Below are 15,163 nucleotides of genomic sequence, written 5' to 3'. Positions count from 1 at the left end.
CAAAAATCTTCAGCTTCTGAGGGGCCACATCATCCCCCTCAGACACCCCCTAGCGCCGCTAAACGCGCCGCGGATGGCTGCTTTGCAGCCATATGCTTCGCGGGAAGTCGGATCTTCCTTGCCGGGAAAAAAAGATTTTCAGGCCGGACCGTGAGTCGATGGCTTTTTAGCCTACCGGGGTACTGTTTACTCATTTTATCAACTCATTACTGTATGGCATACAGCATATAGGCCCGAATATTTATTTCCCCTCCCCCAATTCTCTGTTTTTCCAATTATTCTTATTTTTACCGTTTATCCGCGGAATCAGGAATTCGGGGGGGGCAGAGAGAGGGGGAAGGGGATATATTGGTATACCAATATACCAGTATACCTCTGCACCAACAATCCCCCTCACTAGTTAGCTTCTTGAGCGCTCTGGAATAAAAATCGGGGTCAACAATTCACAACTTCCGTCACCAAATTACAAGTTGTGCCCCCCCCCTCTCTCCCGAAAACCTTGCTACGCCACTGTGTAGTAGACAAATTAACTAGACATTACATATTATTAGCCAGCAATATTGTTGGGAAACTGTGACAACGTGACTGCCACAACCCCCCCCCCCTCATTAATATCATAAATCTGATACCCCAATAACAATCTGACAAATTAGGGCGCAGTATATGAATCGTGTAACACGTTTTAATGAAATAAAAATGATGAGGGGCTGTGCAATAATTTTGAGCCGGGGGTAAGAGTTTTCAAAAATGCCCCCCCCTGCGCCTGCCAACAAATCTTTTCCCCCTCCTTAAACATGCCAAAAATGTCGGGGTCCCAATTTGCAAAAAAAACCCCAACTTTTTAGAGCACTTTCTTTTATTTAAAAGGCGCCCCACGAATGTGTGTCAACCCCCCCCGGCTTGCCAAAATCGCCCCACCCGGGGTTTTCCCTTCTTCTTCCGGCTGGCCAAAAAAATTCTTACCCCTCCCCCCGGGCTAAAAAAAAGTCTTTACCCCGTGTTCTTTACTAGCAAATGGGGGGGGGGTCGGACATAACCCCCCTCTTGATATTTTGAAAAGGGATGATACATGTAGACCATACCATCATCCCCCCCCCCCCATGATGAGGTCTGTTTATGGGTTTCTGACCAACTCAATCCCATATTTGGTCATTTCGTTACTCTAAAAAACATGCTAGGACCTGGTAGCTGCGTGCCAAACAAATCTACTCATTGGCACCGTAGCTAATGCTGCCATTGTACCGCTTTTACCATGTTTATAGAATACGAAAGCACGCAAATCAATGAGGTTTCTTGTAGGAAATTCCTTCTATCGACGGGGCACCATCAAAGGGTACTAGTTGTATCGGCGGATGTTAACAGTGGCGAACCCTGCCGTCACTTTTTAGGGGGGAGGGGCAGGACTACGGGTGTATTAGGGTAAAGTGGGGCATTAGGGTCCCCCATTTTGATGCGGGCTTTGATGATCGACATTTTTACAGAATGTCCACTCAAACGCAGTAGGATGATAATAAACACATTACACGTATGTACACATTACATGCATAAACAACAAGTTTCTGAACGCTTTCAAGTCGCCAAAAAAGTGTCAAAAAGTATGCACCAAATCGCGCCATTTACAGTCCTCATATGTCAAAAATCTTCAGCTTCTGAGGGGGCCACATCATCCCCCCTCAGACACCCCCTGGCGCCGCTAAACGCGCCGCGGATGGCTGCTTTGCAGCCATATGCTTCGCGGGAAGTCGGACCTTCCTTGCCGGGAAAAAAGATTTTCAGGCCGGACCGTGAGTCGATGGCTTTTTAGCCTACCGGGGTACTGTTTACTCATTTTATCAACTCATTACTGTATGGCATACAGCATATAGGCCCGAATATTTATTTCCCCTCCCCCAATTCTCTGTTTTTCCAATTATTCTTATTTTTACCGTTTATCCGCGGAATCAGGAATTCACGGGGGGGCAGAGAGAGGGGGGAAGGGGGATATATTGGTATACCAATATACCAGTATACCTCTGCACCAACAATCCCCCTCACTAGTTAGCTTCTTGAGCGCTCTGGAATAAAAATCGGGGTCAACAATTCACAACTTCCGTCACCAAATTACAAGTTGTGCCCCCCCCCCCTCTCCCGAAAACCTTGCTACGCCACTGTGTAGTAGACAAATTAACTAGACATTACATATTATTAGCCAGCAATATTGTTGGGAAACTGTGACAACGTGACTGCCTCAACCCCCCGTCATTAATATCATAAATCTGATACCCCAATAACAATCTGACAAATTAGGGCGCAGTATATGAATCGTGTAACACGTTTTAATGAAATAAAAATGATGAGGGGCTGTGCAATAATTTTGAGCCGGGGGAGGGGGTAAAAGTTTTCAAAAATGCCCCCCTGCGCCTGCCAACAAATCTTTTCCCCCTCCTTAAACATGCCAAAATGTCGGGGTCCCAATTTGCAAAAAAAACCCCAACTTTTTAGAGCATTTTATTTTATTTAAAAGGCGCCCCACGAATGTGTGTCACCCCCCCGGCTTGCCAAAATCGCCCCACCAGGGTTTTCCTTCTTCTTCCGGCTGGCCAAAAAAATTGTTACCCCTCCCCCCGGGCTCATTATTATTGCACAGTCCCTTATGTGAACTCGCTTCTCACAGGGTTGTCCCGAACGGCTGTACACATTGACCACAAAGACCACCGCCCGGCGTTACCATGGTTACAACTCGATGCATGGTACCAGGGATGTGAGAGTAGACTCACATCCCTGATGTAAATAACATACTTGACCCGTTGATGACCTATCATCATGATCATAATTAATGGGGAGCGGTTGGGGACCATGTGCATGTAACCATGGTAACCAGACGGAACGGCGACAACAAAGGTGTGCGTGTAAACATAATTTTGATATTGACTTTTTAAAATTCAATATCAAAATGTTTATCCGCATGCCGCAGTGACGGTATCGGGAATTGGGAGGGGGAGCAGCGAGAGGGAGGGGAAACAGATATTGGTATATAGGGGCTGGCATTTTCTTCGGAAGAGGGTAGGCCCCATATACTGGGGCTCATAAACTTTTGAAAAAGGGGGGGGGGGAGTCATAAATTGTTGATGGCCAAAATGTATAGGTAGTCACAAGATGACAATAGATAGTGTGTTTTAAGCATGTTTAGGGGGTGGGGGGGGAGGTCATAAAATATTTGTTGTCAAATAGGGGGTCGCAATTTTATTGGCGCCCACTTTTTTAAAATTTGGACCCCCCGCCCTTCCGATGAAACGTGCGGTGAAAAATTGTTGGAAAAGTTTCCTCTGCACCCCAATCCCCCCTTTTTTAGATTCTTGAGCTCTGCCCCCCCCAAAAAAATCGGGTTCTGTTGGCAAAAAATATAGCAAGTCTGTGGTCAATCCCCCTCCGTCCGTTCCGATAAACTGGCTACACACCACTGTGTAGTACAACTAGATATTTTAATATTTAAAAATATTGGCCAGCATTATTGTTGGGAAACAACGCGCCGGGCGCCTGCCTCCCCCTCCCCCGTCATTATTAATAGCCTATTTAAGCTCGACACTCCAGTAATAATTTAACAGCGCAGTGAGTATGAATTGAGTATAAAGCATCAGGGAAGATGTAAGGAAGGAAACATGGAAGGCTAGTACTTCCATGGTATAGTAACATGCAGTGGCATAGATTTGTTTTTTACATGGGGGATGGGGTCGGAAAAAGTATAGTGAATCAGGCACCTTTTGGCAACAGAATAAGTTAAATGGTACAAATGAAAAACTGTGCCCTATTAAAGCTAAACTGGTGAAAATACCCGTAAAAATATGGTGCAAAACTGTGGAATAATTTCAATCAATTGGGGGGGGAGGACACGTGCCCCTATGACGCGACGCCACTGGGAGGATGTATGGACCATCCCCCATGGCAAAATATTGGGAGGAGGACATATCCCCACCCCGGGATCTACGCCTATGGTGGCATAGATTTCTAATGGGGAAAAAATTCTTGGAAGTAAAGTGAATCCGAAAAATTCTTATCCCCACCCCCTCCCCGGCTCATAATTATTGCACAGCCCCTGATAATAGTGATATGAACTCGTTTCCCACACTGTGATTGGTTGAACGTCCCGGGTTGTAATGTATACCCATGATATACCAGACATCGAACACATCACCACAAAGACCACCGCCCGGCGTTACCATGGTTACAATTCCATGCATGGTACATACGTGTACCAATGGTATGGACATGGACCACAAAGACCACCGCCCGGCGTTACCATGGTTACAACTCCATGCATGGTACATACATGTACCAATGGTATGGACATGGACCACAAAGACCACCGCCCGGCGTTACCATGGTTACAACTCGATGCATATGGTAATGTACCAATGGTAATATTCCAGAGAAAAGCAGCTCAGTGTTGCCATGTCATGGTGTGCTAAATACTAAATTGTACAAGTGAGGCCTGGTGTACTGGTTCCCGGGGCATATTTCAAAATTCCAAGCCATTTTTGCGATGGATGTTAAATCCGATGATGTACCGGCTGAACCCTGTGAATGATAGTGAACTGGGATTCCATGCGGGATCTATGTCAAGGCTGTGTTCATTGAATTGAATTTTCTAGTGTGGTCAGCCAGAATATTAGAGATGCGAACTTTTTGAAACAATATCAGCCCGAAAGGCTGCCTTCACCCTGATTTTCACAGATATCTCCGATAGGCTTCGAGTGAGGTTGAGAGAGATGGTGTTTCGGCTCATGGTAGGCATCAGGCAGGCGAGCTGCAGTGCAGGGCAATGTCCATGGATCGCGCAAGGGATCACTGAGCGTCCATGCATGGTCCATCCATCCATTTTGGACAGGATATATATAATACCAAAGATAAAACTATGACTCGCCTACGTTTTAAAATGGAAATACGATGCAACATTCACTCTAGGGTCTATGCAAAATGGAAAAAATAAATTAATGACCCTATACCATCGGTGCGCATGTGTTGTCATGATGAGATGGAGAACAAGCATGACAAGTATCTGACAAGAAAATGCCGTCACGCGTCATCGGACGCTTGTAAAAAAAAAATGTAGTGGGAACCCTAATGTGCCAAAAGTACGAAAAACACTGCTGAAATGTACAAAAATTATGTCTTGAAATGATTTAAAGCAATACAAGCAATATAAATCAGGTAAGAAATGTGCAAGATAGGCCTATAAAATTTACAAGTCTTGTGATAATATCTTGCACATGAAGTATGCATATATATCAAAATAAATTTACCTTCAACTTGATTCCATTGATGTTTCAAGTTGAACTTCTTGTTGATTTTTAAAGCGGGAAGACCTACACGATGTGTCAATCGAATATACAAATTACTTGTTCAACCTTCAAGGATCGAATCATCAATTGGACCTTTTAAGAAACTACTTTCATTTTTATTTAATTTTAGCATTCCTAGAGTGCAACGACTGAGTGGATATTCAACACGGCGTAAACCCAGGGCGAAAATATATCTAACGACCTGAAGAGTTTGGCTACCTGGCCCGGTAGCATCGGGCCGCTATCTAGGCTCGCTATAATAGCTTATCAGCTGGCCGGGGTTTCGCGGCTGGACTGGGTAGTGTCGTATTGCCCATTTTTTCCACTATGCCTGATCTGGCTTATAATATAATTATTTCAGTATTATGTCGAAAAGGGGAACACTTGTGGTTTAAAAACAAAATTGGATAATTGCCCGCGTACCATTTATTTTTGACGAGGGGTTTTGAAGATCAAAACATGCATTGTGCATTTCACGTGAAATATGCTGGGGCGTCGCGTCGCCGACTACTATACACCCTGGCTATGCACGGTGTCAGGGGAGCTGAACTTGCGCCCGGGAACTTGCGTAAAGCAAGCTTGACTTTGAAAGGCCGTCAACGCAAAAATAAAAGTTAAAATACACTTTTATGATGATTGGTTGTTTATTTCATCTATGGTGAGGGGTTTTAGTCAATTTTAGAGCTATACTTTAAATTTGAAATAAATAGGAGCGATTTTAAAATGCCGAGTTTTGGGGTATTTTCGGCCCGCCGCGTGCGGTGTGTGTATCTGTATCCCTGTAACGTGTAAACACAAAGGGCAAGCAGTCGTTCAGTCCCAGTGTACTAGAGGCTTAGTTGAGTCTGTCTATCCCTGGTTGAGTTTACCATAATTACATTAATTACACAACAATTACGTTAATCGTCATCTTGTTTGGTTTTGAGTACATGCACTTAACAGAACAAACACAACGATATTGATTTTGAGACAAGAATTCACAACACGCTTCAACACGATACACGACGCGATCACACGGAAGACCACGGGTAATTTGCCGAGTTGTATCTCCTCGACCGACATCATGCCTCCCAGGCGGATTACAACACGCATTCAACCGCGATCAGTAATTCCCACGCGGGAGTTTTGCGTGGAAAAATTCGCGGGGCACGCGTGTTTTGGTTACTTACACGCGTCAGGTACTGTAATATACGTAACTTTTGTTATCACTGTGTTATTAGTTTTTGAGAAAAATGAAAAAATAGACACAAATTTATCGAGGGGTGTAGTACCCCCTTGTTCAATTCATGATAACATGTGAGAAGTCTACTAACACTGAATACATACAATTTGCTGTCTACACAAAAAATATACATAAAATGGTATGTTCATTCATTTATTACATCATCAAAACTATCAATAGTTCTTGAAGTTGTACAAAAAAGTAGGGCGGGTTAGTGTAGTGGTCTTCTCACTCGCTTCTCACCACTGTGGCTGGGGTTTAATTCCCCGCGGTGCCACATGTGAGTTTGGTTGCCGATCCATGCTCGTCCTCGCAGGTTTTTCTCCGGGTGCTCCGGTTTTCCTCCTGCATCTAAAATCGGACCTCTTCCCATATCCCTGTCCCGTCATATCCGGATGGCATCCCTTGAATTTAGTTGCCTCTGAGCACTATTGGGTTTAGCCTGGCTTCGGCCGAATGTTATAAATAAATAAATAAATAAATAAATAAAATAAAGTTGAAACTTGTACAAGTTCAAGAGCTTCTAGTAGCACCATACATTCTTCGTCAGAAGTTCTTGAAAAGTTGAACATTGTACATGTATAACATTAACAAAACTTGTACAAAAGAAACAATTATACAAGCTCTAATTTGTGTATATTAAAGTTATACAAGTTCAAGAGTCAACTCTGGTGAATGATGATATTATAAACTTACCCTTTTAAACACAACTGTATAGCTTGCATAGTGGCTCATCTGTCCTTGGTACAGGATATCAAATACTACATTAACAGCAAGCACAGTGATGCCTTGTTCTTTTGTAAGCATGCTGAAAGCTGCACACAAAACACTAAGAAACAAATAAGCGTTTTTCCTCCGATCAGGATGTGATTCTCTATTAACACAATAGGTGAAGTAAAAATTGAAAGACAAGAGAAAGAAGATGCATGCGCCGACATCAGCACGACCAACGATTCCTGCCACAGCTTCTGTATGAACAGGGTGTAATGCGAAGAAGAGGCCAGCAAGAAGAGTAGGAAGAAATCTCTCAAATAGTCTATTAGCGGTGAATGTGACCAACCCTGATGCTATGGCATGGAGTAACACATTCACTAGATGATACCCAAAAGGGTTCAGTTCCCCGACCAGATAGTTGAGACGGAATGAAAGAGTACATAGAGGGCGGTATGACTTGTGGCTTCCTTGATGCGTAACTGGCACCCCCCAGAAATCATCAAAGAAGATCTGTGATAATGGTGTTTTGCCGTGGACATTGTTGTTCGTGACTATGGCTGGCCTGTAGACAAATAGAAAAAAATAAAATAACACTGACTCGTATCACTCCAATCTTTTGGTACTGGTATGACAAAACTATCCTCCCCCCATACCTTGGAGAAAATAAAGCCTAAATGACCTGACCTTAGTCTGCAGTTTTGAGCATTAGTGGACCTGCAATTCCAGATCATGTGGAATCATATTACGTTATATTATAATAAATTGAAAAAAAAAAAAAAAATAATCATATTTATCCATAAATTACTTCATCAGGATTACCCATGAAACTAAAATTCTTCAATTCTAGTGATCAAATCCCTCAAAATAGCACCATCAATATCAACTTCCATTTAGGAAGTAGTCAGTGATGAGCAGGAATGCCTAGTATGAAACTTATCATTGAGGTATGTACATGTATGTGTACCATCAAAATTTTATTTAAAAAGAATTTAATTCTTATTCATAAATCATATTTTTATGTTTAATATAGCCTTGTCAAGTTTTGACATGCATCAATTTGAAGTATTACACATTATATAAAGCTTCCCATGTTGGAAGTAATTAGGTATTACATAATTTACATTATTCTCTCAATACTATCAGGGCTGTTGACTATCTTTGACACTAGCCACTTCTGGCTCTATTATAAAATATTACTGACCTAACAAATTGGAGCGGTCATAACACTCATCTAAAATAATTGGTTAGGCACTTGAAACTTGATTCTGAGTTTAGCATCCACCGCCCACGTTATGAATTTTGTGCCGCGTTTGAGATGTAAAATCTGAAAATAATTCATTATTTTGCAAATTACTACTAAACCAGAAAGAAAATTTGTTTTGCAAAATTTTTAAACCCTTTTTTTTTTTTGTATTTGAACCCTTCAAAAACTATATACATGTAAAGCCTTGAGAACTATTAGATGAATCCATCTAAATATTTTAGCATTAAAAATATACAGGTTTTTGATCCTTGCTCTATCCAATTATTTCAATTATACCTTTGGGATACCAGAGTAGACTAGAAGAGAACTTAACTTAGCCAAAATGTTTTATCAGATGGACATTGGACATTGTTGTTTTTGTAAATAATTTAACTAGGAAAGACCTAGTTTTGACAAATTGGTGCCAAAAATGTATTTCATAATGTTCTGCATGATTGTTATTTTTGTATATAAATGACTCAATCCATGTATACGGAGACGGAGAGGTTAGTACAAATTGGAGTGAAGAAGACCGGCATGGTATACTTCGGAATACATTTAGTTTGTTTTAAACCTTGAAAAACAAAAGGCAAGATAATTATACTTTTATAAATGTTTATGTGTGTTTGTGACATTATATTGCGACTGGCGATACCCAATTAGATTGAACAAAAGCGCATAAGCATTGGTAAAAGGCCGTTGATAATGAAATCTTGAAAATAATGAATAATGAAATAATTGCCTCATTATGAGCTGAAAGAAATGGGACGCTAAACTCAACATCAAGTTTCAATAGCCTTATCTGTCAAATACTTTGATAATTTCACTTATCCAAAAGCAAAATGACCTGCCACTCATGGACAGAGATCAGGATAGGTTTTAAAATAAAGCCCTGTTTATTGTATACTTACGAATCATCATAAGTGAACTCCGCACTGAGTGTGTTGGCATAGGTGATAAAAGCAACAACTGCATTGCAAAGTATGGCTTCGTGGAACATCTTGTCTGATGGCAGCATCAGTAGTGCATTGAGTCAGGTAACTGTGGGATATTAAAATTGGTACAAAAACTTTGTATCAATGGTATAATTATAGTTGTATGAGCCTACATGTAAGCTCCCTATTAATATAAATACAACCAAAAATGTACCCTCACGACGATAAGACTATAGATTCACAATCAAACTAGAGCTGTAAAGCTTGTTTATAGCTTTATTGCTGACTTGCACTTTTCAATAATAATCAAAAATAGTAAAAGCAATATCAATAATAATCTAAACTATTAATATCTACTGTATATCAATAATAATCAAAAATATTAACATCGATATCAATAATCAAAAATATTACACATATCAATAATAATCAAAAATATTACACATATCAATAATAATCAAAACTATTAACATCTTTATCAATAATAATCAAAATATTACCATCAATATCAATAATAATCAAAAAAATTAATATAAATATCAATAGGAATCAAAATATAAAAATCAATATCAATAATAATCCAAACTATTATATCAATATCAATATATCAATAATGATCAAAAATATTATCATCAATATCAATAATAATAAAAAATGTTAATATTAGTATCAATAATAACCAAAAATATCAATAACAATATCAATAATAATCAGAAATGTTAATATTTTTGATTATTATTGATATTATTTTCATTTTATATGAACTTTAAAATTGCATCGTGCCGGGTAGTCTATTAAAATCGAAGTGACGTTTACCAACGACTACCAACGAAATTGTGACGACCTCAAAACGACCAGACACGGCTTCGCACGGTATGGAAACGTCAAAGAAATGAGGGTTGCGGTCTCCAACAAAATCTGAACGGAATCACAACTGATTCTTTTGAAGACGAACGCGACGAATAATTGCGGCCGTCTGCGGTCACTAACGGATTCGTCAGTGACAACTAACGGCAACACACGGTGAGTGACGGTAAATTCAAAATTGCAATTCGCAGCTTAACGTCGCTTGCCGTTCACCCCTATTCGTCATAGTGTGACCGGGCCTTCAAGCAATGCATGCAATAACAACTAAACAGGCACTGGCATTGTGAGGGGCATGCCATGTTTAGATGATTTGAAAAAGTGAAGAGCAAAAAAAAAAGGATTATAGGCGCTCGCAACCAAAATCAAAAAAAAAAAAAAAAGTTCAATTGGTTTCACAATTTTTTTAAAACATCCCAGGGTCCAGGGGCAGAGTTTCATCTTATCAGAACATTTTCCGGCTCAAACTGGCATGAACAGTGACCAATCACCCCTTTCCTCAGTCCTCACTCAAGCTACATGTCATCCCAGATGAGATGATCGCATCATCCAAGGACTGGTCCTATCCTGCCTTGACTAAGCTAATTCCCTGCTGTTTGGTGTGCGTAAACCCAAAGGTAGGTCAAGTAAAATAAAAAATGTGTACATATATATATATCGTCCCGGGATATCGTCCAGACTTTCTCAAAATTTGTTGAGGGAGGCCCTTATTATTTGTTAATTTGTTACAAATTTACCCGTGAAATTTCTGTGTAAAATTGCAATTGCAGAGGTTTTGTCAACACATCATAAAAATGGGGAGGCCCCAGTGCCGTACTATTACGCTGACTTTCGTATTTGGCGAGGAGGACGATTTCGACCTCCTGGTTTGTTTACAAACAGAGAGGTAGATAAAAGACCGTTCCGCTTGTCCAAACACTCAAGTATCAGAAGGATGGTCCACAATAGCGTGATTCACGTAACATGAATAGGGATTAAAAAGCTGTCACGTAGAACCATGTGCTTCTATTGTCCAATTTGCCATCAAGATTTCATATGGAAACAGTTCAGACCCAGTACAGGATCATGTCAGAAATAATAATTTTTTTCTGGGTCTGATTATTCGGACTAGGGAGGCCCCTAATATTTTTGTTATTTCCCTAAAGCTTTACACCTAGCTTTTTAAAGAAAGTGTTTACAATGTATTTATAAATAATAACCAAGAATTTCTTGAAGGGCATATCTATTGCAAAAACAAGTTTAACTCCATTCGAAGAGAATAATTATTACAATGTACATTACAAGTTGACACTAGACTTTGCAATTTTTTTTTCGTATTTCTCCTGAAAAAAGAGAAAATTGTGTTGGTAAAGTTTGGGCTCGTACGGGTCCTTTCCCTTTCGAAGCGAAATTAATTTTCAAGGCAGCGGGCTGAATGACGTAAGTAAATGAAGCGGACACTATAGGGGAGAGTGGGGTAATCCCGAACACCTTTACATTTAAGCCTATTACTACACATTAAAACAACATAAGATAGAATAAACCATACCAATATCAATACTTTATTGTTACTGAAATAATGACTTAAAAATATCTGTATCTTCGAGAAGTTCAGAGCAAAGTTTACTCATCTTTAAGAGGTGTAACCATGCTAACGATTCGCCGACGTGTCATTTGAGCAACTTTTTAGGGTGCATGGTACCCGACTACCCATCGTGATCCAGTTCCAATAATTGGAACTCACACTTCCGCGTGTGAACAAGTCCTCAAACGTTCGAAATATGTAGTTACTACAACTGGTCGTGATCGGTGTTGTTTACTTACGAATTTCCATTGCTTTACATGGTGTCATGCTTTACTGATTCTAACGCGTTTTGAGATAGCTTCTATCCTCATATCCATTGTCGGTTATCATTGACCTGGATTGAGGATAGACTTTTCGATCAAGGTAAGGTAAGTTACTGAGACTGTACTGGCAAGCGAGTAAGCTTACATGCATGCATGATTTTAGTTACACATAATTCATTTTAGCCTGTGATGCATGGATGTAGCCTGGGGCTACACACAGCATCTCAGGGAAATCTTACTTTTATATTATTTCATGAACATCCATCACAGCTGACCACCCTGAACATATATACCGTATATCTTGAGCTGCTTCCATCCAAATTCCAGGAAGCGTGTAAATATTTACCATCCATCCACGATATTTACATGACAGAATAAATAAATTCCTACAATAACTTTAGTAAAATCCCTAAAACGATAGTGCCTGATAGTGCGCCGAGGCAGTGCTAGCCCTAAATTTAGACTTCCTATCTAAACTAAGGCAACACCGTTGCCGAAGAACTGGCAACACTAGCTGATTGATTGCAGCAACATGGACGTCTTGTGTGAGGACTTTGCGTGAGATTTTCCTCACTGTTATGGGTTAAATTCTTGATCAGGGAGCAAGGAAAACAACTTTTAGAGCTCCAGAAGAAAGATTGAGGTAAACTGCAATAGGTAAGTAATATGCTATCCATATTTGAGGTGCGTCATTGTAAATTTTGATCGTTTTTTGCGACGGGAATTTCCACTCGCATTCACGTATACACGTCCTGCATGTCCTGCCTGTGCTGTGCTGCCAAGACCTCCAGGGTTATCCGATCAGGTGACTCGATATTAAAGCAGCTGATAGGATTAAAGCTGCTGCTCAGCACCAACTCATGACAAAAATTAATCCTCTTTTTAGGGGCATAGATTATTTGGCATATGTTTAGTGTTGTAAAAATGTTAGGGTAAGGCTTTAGGCTACACATACCACATCCCCAATTCACTATGAGTTTTGCGGTAATTTTGTAGTACATGATCATGTATGAAACTTGCCATCATGCATCAAACCACATCATAAAATTATAATTAATATTCATATATAATATTTATATATCAACTTAAAGCCCTTGAGCAAAGAAAGCCAAAACTGAAAACCATTTTGTCATAGCATTTTCTGTAGGCTAGCAAAGTTACATCTTGTCTACATGTCCGAATAATCAGACCCAGAACAAAATATTAATTTCTGACATGATCCTGTTCTGGGTCTGAACTGTTTCCATATGTGACCGTCCACCACGAATGAGCCGTAAATGTCCTCAATTGTAGGCCTATTCTGAGTTACAGTGTAAAATGGGCATGAAGGTCATATTCATAGGTATTTCAATTTGGTGCTACGTGTATCTCATTAAATGAGGTACACGTAGCACCAAATTGAGGTACCTATGAATACGACCTTCATGCCCATTTTACACTGTAACTCAGAATACAATTGAGGACATTTACGGCTCATTCGTGGTGGACGGTCACATATGAAATCTTGATGGCAAATTGGACACTAGAAGCACATGGTTCTACGTGACAGCTTTTTAATCCCTATTCATGTTATGTGAATCCCGCTATTGTGGACCATCCTTCTGATACTTTGGTGTATGGACAAGCGGAACGGTCTTTTGTCTACCTCTCTGTTTGTAAACAAACCAGGAGGTCGAAATCGTCCTCCTCGCCGAATACGAAAGTCAGCATAATAGTACGGCACTACATCTTGTCAAGGTTGACTTTCATCAAAAATATTCGGCCAACTTTTAATGGCATGCATCAAAAAAAAAACCAGCATAGCCATAGTCTCAGCTTTTCTATGTGCAACTGCTATCAAAATCCCTCTAAAATTCCATGTGTGATTATATCATCACAAAAATAAATCCTATATTTGGGTCAAGTGAAGTATAGACAACATATTTTTGTAGGTTTCCTTGAAATATCTGAACAGACATTCTTTTAATTTTCTATGTAAAATATGTATTGTGTTTGGGCCAATATGTGTTAACTGAGCCTGAGGTTTGCCTTTCATACCCAACTTTTGGGCCTGTCAAACATGTATTTTGTACAAATTGTACAATGTAGCTCTATCGAATCTACCCTATCACATGCAAGTTACGTACTTGTATGTTAAAAGTGTCCATAAACACTGGTCATCGCCATATACAAAAGTGTCCAGCTCTCACACTGGGCTCTCACCAGCTAAAATTGTATATCAGTCTTATTGATTTACTTTGGTCAATGGTCATCTTGTGACTCCCTACATTTTGGTCATCAAAAATTGTATGACTCCATCCTCTATTTTTCTTTCTAAAATTTTTATGACCCCCAGTATATATATGGGTCCGACCACCCATAATGATGGCCCCCTTAGGCCTACGATTAGATGTCTGAAAAATCGCAACCTTAAAAAAAAACATGTATGTGTTTTCCTTCCCCTCGCTTCCTTTTGTGAGGCCGCTTCAATTTTATTTTTATAATTCAGTTACCGTATTGTTTGTAATAAACGCTCCCCCTCTAATAAACGCCCCCTCCCCTCCAATGTTTCTGTGAAAATTGACAAAATGCTAACATTTCCATGACATATCGTGTAGCTGTAGGTAAGCTTAAAACTTGCATCAGTCATGTCAGTCACGATCGCTATTAAAATTGAATGGACAAAACCTATTATGACTCAACTCCCATCCATTTCATTGCCTAATTATGGTAGAATTTCACTAATTCCATGCACTTACAGGTGTAATTTTGTTGTATTCCCCACGAAAATATCATTTTCCGTGGGCGCCGCCATCATGTATAGTGTAAATCCCTCCTTTTAATAGGAGCACCATCGGAAATTAAACACAATTTTTAAGCTTTTTTCACTGACAATTCACTTCCAATAAACGCCCCCTTTTGGAAAAATGCAATGCCCCCGGGGCGTTTATTACAAACAATACGGTATATACCTTTTGGCAAAAGATAAGGAAGTGTTCTCCACCCATTTTTTTTTTATATTTAAGGCCACTTGCATCTCTGGTGTTTGTTTTGATATTGT

The 15,163-nt window shown here is 39.9% G+C and overlaps 2 protein-coding genes across 2 annotated transcripts in view; one reads left to right on the top strand and one right to left on the bottom strand.

Moving 5' to 3' along the window:
* LOC140155106 (protein O-mannosyl-transferase TMTC2-like) overlaps positions 1-12,599 on the bottom strand; it is a 35,641-nt gene extending 23,042 nt beyond the window's left edge. Inside the window, exons 1-3 of the mRNA XM_072177809.1 lie at positions 12,363-12,599; positions 9,409-9,538; positions 7,237-7,816 (exon numbers count right to left, since the gene is read on the bottom strand). Coding sequence (XP_072033910.1) covers positions 7,237-7,816; positions 9,409-9,515 — 687 coding nt within the window. The 5' untranslated portion in view covers positions 9,516-9,538; positions 12,363-12,599. The remainder of the gene's footprint in view (positions 1-7,236; positions 7,817-9,408; positions 9,539-12,362) is intronic.
* A 29-nt stretch (positions 12,600-12,628) lies between these two features.
* LOC140155108 (uncharacterized) overlaps positions 12,629-15,163 on the top strand; it is a 35,773-nt gene continuing 33,238 nt past the window's right edge. The window contains exon 1 of the mRNA XM_072177812.1: positions 12,629-12,780. The gene's annotated coding sequence lies outside the window, so the exon portion shown is untranslated. The remainder of the gene's footprint in view (positions 12,781-15,163) is intronic.

This window comes from Amphiura filiformis, chromosome 6 (genome assembly GCF_039555335.1).
Source record: "Amphiura filiformis chromosome 6, Afil_fr2py, whole genome shotgun sequence".
Lineage (NCBI taxonomy): Eukaryota > Metazoa > Echinodermata > Ophiuroidea > Amphilepidida > Amphiuridae > Amphiura > Amphiura filiformis.
This window is presented reverse-complemented; position numbering and strand designations above follow the sequence as displayed.